Source organism: Pleurodeles waltl, chromosome 3_1 (assembly GCF_031143425.1).
Source record: "Pleurodeles waltl isolate 20211129_DDA chromosome 3_1, aPleWal1.hap1.20221129, whole genome shotgun sequence".
NCBI lineage: Eukaryota > Metazoa > Chordata > Amphibia > Caudata > Salamandridae > Pleurodeles > Pleurodeles waltl.
In genome coordinates, this window is record NC_090440.1 from 126163215 (window position 1) to 126176218 (window position 13004).

Consider the following 13004-nt stretch of genomic DNA (forward strand, 5'->3'; position numbering starts at 1 on the left):
GGTGCATACTTTCATGATATGGTCCTGAATGCAATTATCGTAATGCTGAGGACTCGGAGTAGCTAATAAAGAAGTTGTGTAACAACTGTTAACTCAAAAGATTTGGCAGCCTAATAGTAATGGTTTCAGTTTCTGGAACTGTACAAAGCTAAGCGATTGCCCTTTTTTAAATGATTGCTACAATTGCCTTAATGTTTAACTGAGTATAATGATGTATTGGTCAATATGTGACTTCACCTGACGGTGATACACTTTGAACACGTCAGTATTTCTCTTGAATGTGCTGGCCGACCGAGGAAGACATCTCCTGCATGTTAATTTTATAATTCATTTTACAGCTATAACAGTTTTAAAACCCTTTAAAAAATAATTATCCTTGCAGTTTACAGTCTTTGGCTGTTTTGGCATCCTTTAGGAAAATATAGAATTTGCAAAAGTTACTCAAACAAAATGTCGAATTTCATACCACCTACCAGAAAAACCTTTGTGGCTTGGGACTATGTTATCTTCGCGGCACTTCTCGTGGTTTCTGCTAGCATTGGAATATTTTTTGCTATCAAGGAGAGAAAGAAAAAAAAAACAGATGATTTTTTAGTGGGCGGTAAACAATTCACATGTGGACCAGTGGCTCTTTCCCTTACAGCCAGCTTCATGTCCGCGGTTACAGTTTTGGGGGCACCGGCGGACGTTTATCGCTTTGGGGCATCTTACGTTATTTTCTTCGTTGCCTACTTATTCGTCACCATACTTACATCAGAACTCTTTGTGCCCGTGTTCTACAGGTCTGGAATTACCAGTGCATATCAGGTAAGGCAGTGAAATATATTCTTCTACATTGATGTGCTGAAAATGTGCGCGATAACCTGTTATATGCTTCTCTATAACGATCCTTGGATGTAGAGAATAATATTGAATATGAATTTTGCAACTGTAAAAACATTTTTTTTAATTGTAATTTGCCACTTATATGGCACAGCTTAAATGACAGTACCACATATGTCCAAATCCCGGGCGTGGGAGTATTCCAATAGCGGGTTCAGGTTATTCATTATGTTATCTGATGCTATTTATCATTTTGTAATGCCCATGAGGGAAAAAGCTTCCTAGAAGAAAGATGCAGGTGAAATAATCACGGTTTTGAGAAGCTTTATAAGCTTGGACAGAAACAATTGACTACACAGAACAGTGTGAGAAACAGAAGCGGCTCCTCTGTTTGGGCAGAGGAACGTCACCCCCCCCCCCTCCAGCAGCAGCAGCTGCCAAACTTCTACAATATAACAATATTGTTGTATTCTAGAAGGGGTTGGGCCACAGTCTGTGATGAGCACAGCACTCCCCCTCAGTACGCATGTATGTTTGGCCACACGTGCCACCCCGCCACCTCCATGTGTCAGGAGCCGCTACTGGTGAGAAAAGGCCTCTTTCATCATGGTTAGCCCCAAATTTTTGCATGGTATTTGATGTGGTCTCAAAGCTGTTAATAATGCCCAGGGCCCCTGCTAACCAGGTTCCTTGGGTCAGATGTCTTTTCCTAAAACTTTTGTGATGCATTGGCACAATTGGAAACACCTTTAGCTGCCACTATAATTTCCCAATAAATGGTACTTAGGTACCCAGGGTATGGGGTACTAAGGGTAGGCCCCTGAGAGCAGCAGCACAGATTGTGCCCCCCTCTAGGCCTATGCATTCAGAAGCACCCTGCACTGCGATTGCAGGCAGAGTGTTCTGAGGCAATCCTAAAAGACAAACTCAACATGGCACATAGCCTGTGTGCCATTTCCACTGCACACTGCATGCACTATAGGTAAGTCACCCCTCTGGCAAGCCTTCCAGCCCTCAGGCAGGGTTTACTATATGGTATGTGTGGGCATAGATGCATGAGCAATATGCCCATGTTGTGTGCTTGCCAAACCTGAGACATAGCAAGTGAACAGGGCAGTCATTTTAATACATTTGCTGTACAATGGTCAGTATGAATTCCACAGCTACATGATTGCTACTCTGAGCCCTGGGTTGATTGGTATCAAAAAAACGAGAATGATAAATCCAAACTGGTACCAATATTGGATGTATTACAAAATGTACAGAGGGGTCACCTTAGAGGTTCCCTCCACAAAAGCTAACTACCCTGCCTGCCACCACCAGAAAAAACTTCGGAGCCCCAGGGGTGAGAGATCCAGCTCTCTGAGACTCAGAACAAAGCCCTTCCTTGGTGGAGGTGCTAACACCACCCTCCCTCAGGAATGTGCACTGCCCTGCTATCAAGCTTGAAAGGGCTTTCTGATAATGATAATCAGAACCTTGATAATCAACCCCCGGGCCTTCTGCTAGCAGCATATGGCCGCCCCCTATTGTAAATCCCCACTTTTGGTGGGAGCAGCAGCAGGAAACCAGACAAAGTACAGGAGGAATGGCCAGCCCTGGCTTTCTCCATCCCCAAGTGTAGAAGGGCTGGCTTGGTTTGTAGTGGGTACCTAGGGAACCTACACCTTATACCAGGTCCAATTATCCCTTATTAGTGAAATATAACCAGTGTCTAGACGTCAGGCTCTCTAGGGGTAGCGTGGACGAGTAGCTAAGGCCTAACTTGGAGATATGCAAAGCTCATGCAATACCACTGTAGTCACACAGTACTCACACACATGTAAGAACATACTCAATATTACAAAAATAAAGGTACTTTATTTCGGTGGGACAAATGCCAAAAATACCTTAGAGAATATACTCCCTTAGGAGGTAAGTAATATACACAGTATATACACTGGAATGAAGAAATGGCTCACAGTAGTTAGAAATGGGAGAACACAAACCATATACTAAAATAGTGGAATGCGAAAGCCGTTTTCCCACCTAGGCAAGTGTAGTGTGTAGAGGGGCGCTGGCAGTATTAGAAAACACCAAAGGTAAGTAATAAAACCCACCACAGAGCCCAGGAAAGTAGGAATAAATCACAGTAACTTTCCTAGAACACAGAATAACATATGATAGAAGATTCTGCAAGAACCAGAAGAGACTGCAAGACACCAATGATGGGTTCCTGGATCTGACGACCTGTGGGAGAAGGGAACCAAGTCCAAGAAGCACTGAAGAGTCCAGGGAGAACAGGAGCTCCTGCTAATCCGGATGAAGGTGCAAAAGAAGAACCACCAGTGAAGAAGAACAGCCAGAACTGCACCCAAGAAGATGGATGTGGGTTCCTTGATGGTGCAGATGATGTCCTATGCCAGATGGATGATTGCAGTCTGATTTGTTTTGCTGGATTCCACAAACAAGCTTTGGCACATGCAAAGCTCGCAGTTAGCAGAAAATGGCGCTGCCCAGGACCAGGAGGGACCTGGTAGCCTCTACCCAGGAGGTGGAGACACAGGAGGCTCTCAGCAACTCAGAGAGACCACAGAAGACCAGGCAGCGTGCACAGGAGTCCCACAGCACGGGGACAAAGAAGGTGCAAAATGAGACCCATGCAGCTCTACACAAAGGGATCCTACGCCGCCGGAGAACCACGCAGGAGGCTGTGCATTACAGGAAGGAGTGCTGTGGCTGGAGCTGCACGGTGCATGAGAAAATTTGTGCTAGGATGCCAAAAAGCTTTGGCAACTTCAAAACACGTGGCTCAAGGGAGTATAGGTTACATGGGGAGGCAAGCTCTTACCTCCATCAAAGTTGAACAGCTGGAATTCAAACCGTCAGGATCACTTCAGTCTACCACCCATGTTGCCAGATTCATGCACTTCTTCAGGAGAGGGGACCAAAGCTACCAGTCCTCGCTGCAGAGGGGTGCCTGCTGAAGCAGGGAAGTGACTCCTTCACTCCAATGGACATTCCTTCAGTCTTCTGGTGCAGGCCGAAGACTGGCTGTCCTCTCAGGATGCAAGACCTGAAAACAGTTGCTGTTGCTGGCAGGAGCTGAAGATACAATGTTGTCGTCTTTGCTTCTTTGTTGCATTTGTGGAGTTCCTGGAGGGTCCAGATGCAGTTTCTTTGGTAAGAAGGTGAAGAAAAGGATGCAGAGGATTTCTGCTGGAGTTTTGCAATCTGAATCTGAAAAACCACCCAAGAGAGAGACCCTAAATGGCCCTGAAAGGGGGATTGGTCAGTTAACAGGTAAGCACCTATCAGTGGAGGGCTCTGACGTCACCTGCTGGCACTGGCCACTCAGCTGCTCCCAAAGTAGCTTGCCAACTTGGAATCCAAGATGGCAAAACCCAGGGACACTTTGGAGGAGATCTGAGAACCACCCCGGGGGTGGTGATGAACAGGGGAGTGGTCACTCCCATTCCTTTTGCCCAGTTTCAGCCAGAGCAGGCACTTGGGGTCCCTGAACCCGTGTAGACTGGATTACGAAAGGAGGGTACCATCTGTGCCCTTCAAAGCATTTCCAGAGGCTCTGGGAGGCTACCCCTCCCATGCCTGTAACACCTATTTCCAAAGGGAGAAAGAGTAACATCCCTCTCCCAAAGGAAATCCTTTGTTCTGCCTTTCTGGGCTTGAACTGCTCAAGCAACAGGAAGGCAGAAACCTGTTTGTGAGGTGGCAGCAGCTGGGGCTGCCTGGAAAACTTCAGAAGGCTGTAATGGCGGTACTGAGGTTCCTCTAAGGAGCCCCCAGAGTGCATGGAATCATACAACCAATGCTTGCAAAAGCCTTGCGGTATGATTCCAACATGTTTGATACCAAACACATTCAGAGTTACCATTGTGAAGCTGTACATAGGTAGTGACCTATGTATTGTACATGTGTCCACGCACTCACAAATCTGGGAAAATGGTCCTGGACGATATGGGGGTACCTCTGCTAGTGCACACAGATATTCTGCACCCAGCCTTCACAGTTGGAAGGCCTGGTACAAGTGACCTGGTGCAGTGTAAATGGCTGTGAAAGGGTGTGTGCACCATTTCATACAGACTGTAATGGCAGTCCTTTAGAAGCCTTTGCATGGGCTCCCTATGGGTGGCAAAAGAAATGCTGCAGCCCATAGGGATCCCCTTGATCCCCAATGCTCTGGGTACCTAGGCACTTAATACTAGGGACTTATAAGGGGTGACCAGTATGCCAATTTGGGATGAAATACTGGGTTACCAGTATGCAGTGACACAATTTGGAGGAGAGAGCGCATAAGCAGGATTCCAGTGACACAGTCAAACACTCTGACATCAGGCAGAAATTGGGGGTAACATGCCAAAAAGAGGGTACTTTCCTATACCAAGGTGTTGTATTCAAGGTGACCCCTCCATTTCATTTTCCTCCATCTTGCATGGAAGGACAATAGCCAATCAGGTTTAGGGGAGTGACCTCTGCCCACAGGAAGTGGTCACTTAGTGGGTGTAGCCACCCTAAGGTAGATGACACATTGGTCACTACTAGGTACCCCCTAAAATGCCCACTAAATACTGTATTTAGTGGGTACCCTTAGACCAAGAAATCAGATTCCAAGGACAAAAGAACACCAGCAACAAAGAAGATCCAAGGCTCGAGAACTGAAGTCCTGCTGCAACCAATACTAGACAATCGCCCCTGAGGGGATGCTTGAACATTGGACAGACTCTACAAACCCCCAGAGGACCTCCACTCTTTAAAAATCACCAACAATTGACCAAGACCTTATGTGAGCTGTATCAAGGATGTTTTCTGTCTCTATGCTTGGTGGACGACCAGCCTAGCTTTCGTTGCTGTGTTGAAGTAGAAGTTTTTCTGGAAAGGTTAAAGAGGGATTATAGAGTGCAAGGGTCAACTATTCAGAAGTTTAAACTGTTTCATCATTATCCTCACCATTAGAGTATTATCTCTGGTTTTGCGATTGGGAAATGGGAAGTGGGAAAGATTTTGAAACTTGATAGCAATAGAAGGCATGATGAAGCACCATGATGGAGTTGAAGCGTAATCAAGGTTTCTGGCTGGAGGAGTCATAGCCTGTAAGATACAGTGAAGCCCCTATTGCAAAACACAGAGATGCATCCAAGTTTAGAATCCAACATTCTCACTGAACTTCCAAAACGAATTGTACACATATATTTGGTTCATCATAAGACATAGGTGCACCTAGCATTTGAAAAGGCATGGATCACCTTTCATATTGAAAGTTTTGTTTTAAATGTATTTCTCCAGAACAAAAGAAGATACTTGTACATTGTACTTTTAACTTTATCCTTGAGTGTGAGCTTTCACATATATGCTGATGAAAGACAGTTCATTATGATGGTAATTCTAATAGACAGTATACATTTCATAATGCTCATCCAAGTTATTTTCTTGTTTTGTAACTCAAAATAATCTATGTGACTTCACCCAAATGCAAGTGCAATTGAATGTTTGCTTTAGAAATGTAATACAAATATCTTATTCCTTATTCATTATTGCTAATCCCACCCTCTTTCAGCTGAAATTAAATGTCAAAAAAGTGGGGTTGTACATAGTCAGCAACAACAATGACGGAACTTTTTACTGCTGTCAGTATCTGCTACATAAAGGTTACTATCCCACCACAGGCAGAGTAATGAACATAGGTCAATGGACTTTGATTTAACCCTAATGTGCCACTGAATAATAAATCAATCGCAAACTTCCATCAGTTCTCAGGGATTCCAACCGGCAGGTCTTTTCTGTGTGTTCAGCTTCACTGCAGAACTGTCAACAGTCATGGACCATACAGTATATTTTGTAGCTGTGTATGTTGTGCAAGTGTCTGCAGCCCATGCCTGCCATACACATATGTAAATCAAGGTTCTGCTCCCCAGCCAATAGAGAAGTCAATCCCAGATCTCCACAAACTCGGCTAAACTATACATGGACAAATTGAAACTACACACAATTTAATGGTTCAGTCTCACTTATCAGTATTCTTTATTTCTTGTATAGCACTGAAACCTGAAATTTGATTTGATTTATGTGTTTTTAAACCGCAAAGACCTTGCAGAAGAGCACCTTTAATCAAAGGAAGATCCTGAGTAAGAATCAAAAGCAAAAGATCATTTTGAGGTATGAAATGATGACGTTTGTAAAAAGCCTCAAGAAATATATCAGATTGGAAGAGGATCAATGGTCTTAAGGAAGAGAATTCCAGATCTTAACAGTAAGTACAAAAAATATAGGAACACCCACACAAGCAGAAGAAAGTTAGAATGTAATATTTTATTGTTTTTTATGTCAGCCTCTGAAGAATGAAATACTTTTACAGCAACCGTACAATGAGAAGTTGAGCTTCTTACAGTTCTCACAACCGAGACAACAAGATTTATAGAAGAAGTCAGCAACTTTAAATGAAGGAACATGTGTGAGAAATGGAGAAAGCAAGGAACCAAAAAAGAAACAAGAAGAAAATGAGACAGTAGTCCGGGGATACGATTCGTTCATATGCATTCAATGGCATTACATCTGGAAAACTAGTTTATACAAAGCATATAGAGTGCAGAATATCCAAAAATATTATGGGTCTGACTTACTTTCTCCACATATTTCCCAGGGCATCTATGATGCCTTCTAGAGAAGCATGGGGAGAGAGCAATAAAAAAGAATATGGGAAATCAATCATGGGAGAGGCTAGGTACAATGAAGCAAATACTGACTAGGAACAATAAGGGAAGAAAATGTATGAAAGCTCCACTGGCACTAGCACATCAAGGCCATTTTTTATTTTCTTTATATTTTTCAATCATGATGCAACATAACTATTACCACCCGCAAGCCATTGAAAATCAGCAATCTTATGCTACTGGTGGTTTATTAACTGTTGATGTGGGGAGAGGGCAAATGTTGTCCTTTGGGGTCTTTGACAAGAACACATCCCAATTTGTGAATGTTCAAAGAGTTCTTAAGGGAATCTATTTAATAAAATGCTTCATCATATAGTGAGGGGAAAGGCGATGAATAGATTTATGACAGAGGCCAAGAGTTATCTTAATCATAGATCTCTTCTTGACTGGGAGCTAATGAAGTGAGTTGAGATCAGATACAATATATTGTTAAGTTACAAAAGGCAACATGCCAAGCCATCCCAATCTGCATCCAGCCATAGGCAAATCAGTCTTGACCCTGCTCCTCATTGGAACAGTCCAGTCTGAACTGCCAGGCCAGGTCCTCCCTGGAATGGAAACAAACATCCTGGGAGCAGTTTTAGGGTATCACCCCTCATTAGCCAACCTAGCTTCAGTGCAGTGGCGCAGTGAGCACAGATATGCCCAGACGACTGTCATTAGTTGCTGTGGCCAGTAGTATATACGTGCTGCCGGGTGAGTATAAACTAGTTTGATGAAAGTACAGGATGTTGCTGAATTCAATAAATTGTATATATTGATTGTCTATTTTGGTACTTTCTTCAGTGTAAGCAGGGAAATGTTGAAGGATTGATGGGCAATAGTTCAATAAGGTTGACCAGTCTACAACAATATTTGTTATTGATGTTGTTAACCGGTTCTGTGCCCAGGACGTAATGGTTTCGTCCTGAGGCACAGTGCTGCTGTGCCCAGGACGTAACCATTACGTCCTGGTCACAGAGCTGAGAGGGAGAGCTAGCGCTCCCTCTGTGGGGTTCCCCCCCACCCCCCAAGTCAGGGATGGAAGGGGAAGCCCTTCCCCTTCCACCCTGAACCCCCCTCCCCCCCCTGTGACGTCAGCGCGCGCTGATTTGTCACAGGGTCTCTCCCATCGCGCTGGAAGCAGAAAGAGAAATGCAGCCCCTTCTTCCCATTTGTTTGAAAAAAATGACATTTTCACTGTATTTTGGCTAATTTCTTGGCCTCCTTCTGGGGAACCCACAAAGTCTGGGTACCTCTAGAATCCCTAGGATATTGGAAAAAAAGGACGCAAATTTGGCATGGGTAGCTTATGTGAACAAAAAGTTATGAGGGCCTAAGTGCGAACTCCCCCAAATAGACAAAAAAAGGCTCGGCACAGGAGGGGGAAAAGGCCTGGCAGCGAAGGGGTTAACGCGTCCCTTTTTGATAATTTATTTCACATCAAGACTCGTTTTAGGCCAATGAATCTTTTGACCCAGTTGAGAGACACCGTAGGACGAGATAGTTAATCAATACTGTATATCAATCAATATATCAATAATGTCATCAATATTTATCACAACAATGCATTTCACTTTAGTCAAAGTCATTAATCAACTCAACGACGCTACCATGACCTTGCAGCCATGAATAACCACACCAGTTTAATAGAATTTTATGAATTTGTTTCCCTATTAGTTACAATCTATAAGCAACTGTGTTAATCTCAACACCAAGAAACACAATAGCATAGTCACGATATGGCAACTTTGATAAGATTTCAATAAAGCGAGAACACGGCGTGAACATAGATCAAGTTTAGCAGAGTGTCAATATTGCGTCAGTTCAACAAAGCATAGTCTTGGTTGTTTGTCTATTTGCGTCAGATTGGTGAACACCTATTCTATCCACTGATTATCATTCACATGTTGGGCTTCATGCTAAACAATTTAGAACACCAATTTAGAAAACATCTAGCTAAGGTCTCTGTCAAAAGTAAGCAGTTGGTACCTAGAAAGGAAAAGCAAACAGACAAATCACAAATGGATTGTTATAATTACCCTCCAAAGATTAGGTCAGCGTACAGGTTCAGTCTTTGTCTTCAGGACATCAGTCAAAACGCCATCAGTCAGAACTCAGCTCAGGGATAAAAGGGCACTTCCCTCATAAGGAGGTAAAGTGTAAAAGGACAAACTAAGGGTAAAGATGGTTTTAATAAATCTCAAGTCACCAAACAGAGTGACAGAGTTTCTGGACAAAATCAATAGCATTCCCTAACCCGCCGTGATGACCTTTCTGTGACATGGGTTTTTATCCCTTTTCGTAGTACATTCCCCCAAAATTCTATTGGACATTTGTTATACCCCACTATCTTTAACCTATCATATAGCACATTAGGTAATTCTAATTGTCACCCCATATTGGTTTACAAGTCTTTGATTGGTCTTCGTAATTGACGTCTTCAGAGGTGGCACATCCGGTGTTACTTCATCCCTTGGCAATTCTTTGTACATCTTTTGGTCAGCAGTTCCATTGTCTTCCCCGGTTTGAATGACCTTGTACATTACATTAATCTACATTGTTTCAATATATTATAACATTTATTCCATGGGCATAGAGAATGCGCCTGAGAACGGATTTAACATGGTTACATTAATCTTCCAAGTCAAAGAAAAAGAACATGCCGGGTCATGGCCCCTTGTGAGTTAGCACACTGAAAAATAAAAAAATGCATTTAATATGAGAGCCGAGCAGCTAAGCTGCAGCTCATGCTTACTTAAGGCCTATGAAGTTTTCAATACAGATTTGATAACGCAAATGTTAATATAAGCTTAATTGAACATAACATAAACATTTTGGTCATCATTATTAGTATGCGTATACATTGGTGGCCACTCTTCGTGGTCATAATTCAAGTGCACGTTTAAGCAAAATTGCTATTATTACAATTTCTATGTGGCAGTATCACACATTAATTTATAAACATTTCATGCTAATATAGATTATATAGGCTACACTCTGTCAATGTCAAGATGCGGGATTCTGTGCCCTTTTGCCTTTCCGATAATCCTAAAACAGAGAGCGCTCTTGAAAAATTGAAAACAAATTATATTCCTTAAATGATAGTTCTGGAAGTTTTAAAAGTCAAGCATCTACTCATCTGATAGCACAATAATAACAGGTAGCTAATGAAGCCTTATGAATGAGATGGTTTATGTGTTGCTCCTTTTGACAAATGTGATATATGAATTTTGGACCTGCTGGGGTCATGCTAGCAATCTCTTTGTGGTTCCAATGTATGTGTGTGTTACTTCTACATGTATAATAATGCAGATCAATCGAGTAAGGGCACAATGCCTTACAAGCGGAGGCTTGGTAGACAAGGGAGGAGATAAGCAAAATGTATTTACCAGTATCAGGGCCTTTCCTGATATATCTTATGCAAGGAGGGTCTAGTGGCTGTAGTTAAATGATGCCACCGCTATGTTCCTTGATTAGTAATGCCTGCAATTCCTGGAACTGGACCAGAGAACCATATTGCTTGATTTGTGTCAAGAAGCATCCCATTATAATAGCCAAGGCTGCAGCGCATTGTAACCCTTGTGACTTCTGGATTTCTCCATCAAGGAGTTAGTTCATCAATCAAGGCTATGTAAAATCTGCAAAGTAAAGTTGGTCTTTTTCTTATGGCCAATGTTGTTTCAGTGGAGCAACTGGCTCTGTGCTTTTTGCAACTCATTTTGAACAGATGATACAGGCGCTTTTGCTATTAGTCACCTATTGTTGGTCTTTCAGACATAAGACTTCTGTTTCAAAGATTAGCTCAACTGCTTCAATAACAAGGTAGAATGACACCATGGTCATGGGCAGTGCAGGGCCCCCCCTGAAGCCCTCAGCACTGCCTTTCTGCCAGCCTTTTCATGGTGGGAACTCCAAGGCTGATGGAAAGAGGAGTTGTGATCAACACAGCGGTGCTGTACTCAGCGCCGCTGTGGATGACCACAATTCTGACTGCCGCCACCCCATTGGGAACCATGTTCCTGGCACTGGCAGCTGTCCCCTGGCGGCCCAACTGCCAGGACTGTTAGCTGGCTGTTGGTCCGCCAGGAGTGTGGCGGTCCAACCACCATCATGAATCTGGTGGTCTTGGGATTGCCAGACTCGTAATGAGGCCCTATGTCTTTACAAGTGAAAGAGAATTGCTTTCTTAGGTTGGTTCTCTTACTGCCACAATTTGGGGTCATAATTATCAAACATTTTCTCAGTGCAGCACAGCAAGCCAACAGCTCTGCATGAAAGTGGAAGAGCAGGAATCCGCTGTATTTACCATAGTGCAGTACTTTGCTGTCCTCATCTAGCGATGGTGCACTTTTGGCTGCCTAGCGCCAGTGCTGTCATGTTGCAATGGGGCATGCATGCATTGCAGACAGGATTGTTGCTATGCAGGAAGGGACAAACAACTATTGTCAGAGGTCTTTTCCTCTTTCTACATGTGCTGCATAATGCAGCACAATCGGAAAGAGGAAACAGCAAGAAGAAAAAAAAGATATGTCTCATCCTTGGACCTCTGTTGGAGAGGCGTACAGCTCTGAAATATTTCCAGGCCTATTGGTAAATCTGGAAATGTGACAGACTAGTGATCAATTTGTGGGAACACACACACTTCACCCATAGCACACCTCCATGCCACAGAGTAACACAAGGCAGCGATTAGCGCTGCCTTGCTTTACTCCGGATTTATCATGCTATGCGTGCCACTCCACCTGCAGCACATACAAGATGGATCAGAAGGATCACCGAGCAAACTCGGGGTGTAAATTTTGACAAATTTTCAAACTAACACTCGGAGAATTGTGGGTTTATAAAGCTTAAGTAACTCAAATACACTGAAATCTTCTGGAGGAAATATGTGGTCCAATGGGGGCTGAAGCTCTGTCAAAAATATTCCATCACTCCACTGACAAAATCTCACTCTTTTCTTCAAAATACATTTTTGATTTTACTTTAAAATGGTAGAATTGTATTAAGGAAGTATAAAACACACCATCAGAAGAAAGGTTCACGAAGCAAACCCAATGCATTTTTGTGAGAAGTGTCCAACCCAATTTTCATGATGTAAACAATAAATTATTATGACATCCAACTGAACATTAAACATCTCACACCTAAAAATCAATCCTCTCTTCAGCAGCCTGTTTCGTAATTTCTTCCATTCGCAGTTCCTTATTCAAATAGATTATGGACTTGCAATTCCACAGAATAGGTGTGCAGGCATTATCTACAATCTTGAGAACAAGAAGGTAAATCAGGTAAGAACATGTTTTTAGGCTGCTTACAACCCCATTGAATGTGATGTATGTATGTGTATAATATTTGTATGGCACAAATCTAGCCAAAAGGTAGCAGAGTGCTGTATGTGGTCAAAAGAAAGCTGAATGCCAGCAATAAGAGAGGAAGCTGGGATGGGTAGATGGGTAGTGCATTGTAATACAGTGTTCCTGAAAGAGGTGTCTT

The 13004-nt window shown here is 43.0% G+C and overlaps 1 protein-coding gene across 1 annotated transcript in view; it reads left to right on the forward strand.

The window, feature by feature from the left end:
* Positions 1–303: 303 nt before the first annotated feature.
* Positions 304–13004, forward strand: part of SLC5A12 (solute carrier family 5 member 12) — a 254456-nt gene continuing 241755 nt past the window's right edge. The window contains exon 1 of the mRNA XM_069221239.1: positions 304–807. Within this exon, the coding sequence (XP_069077340.1) occupies positions 451–807 (357 nt within the window). The 5' untranslated portion in view covers positions 304–450. The remainder of the gene's footprint in view (positions 808–13004) is intronic.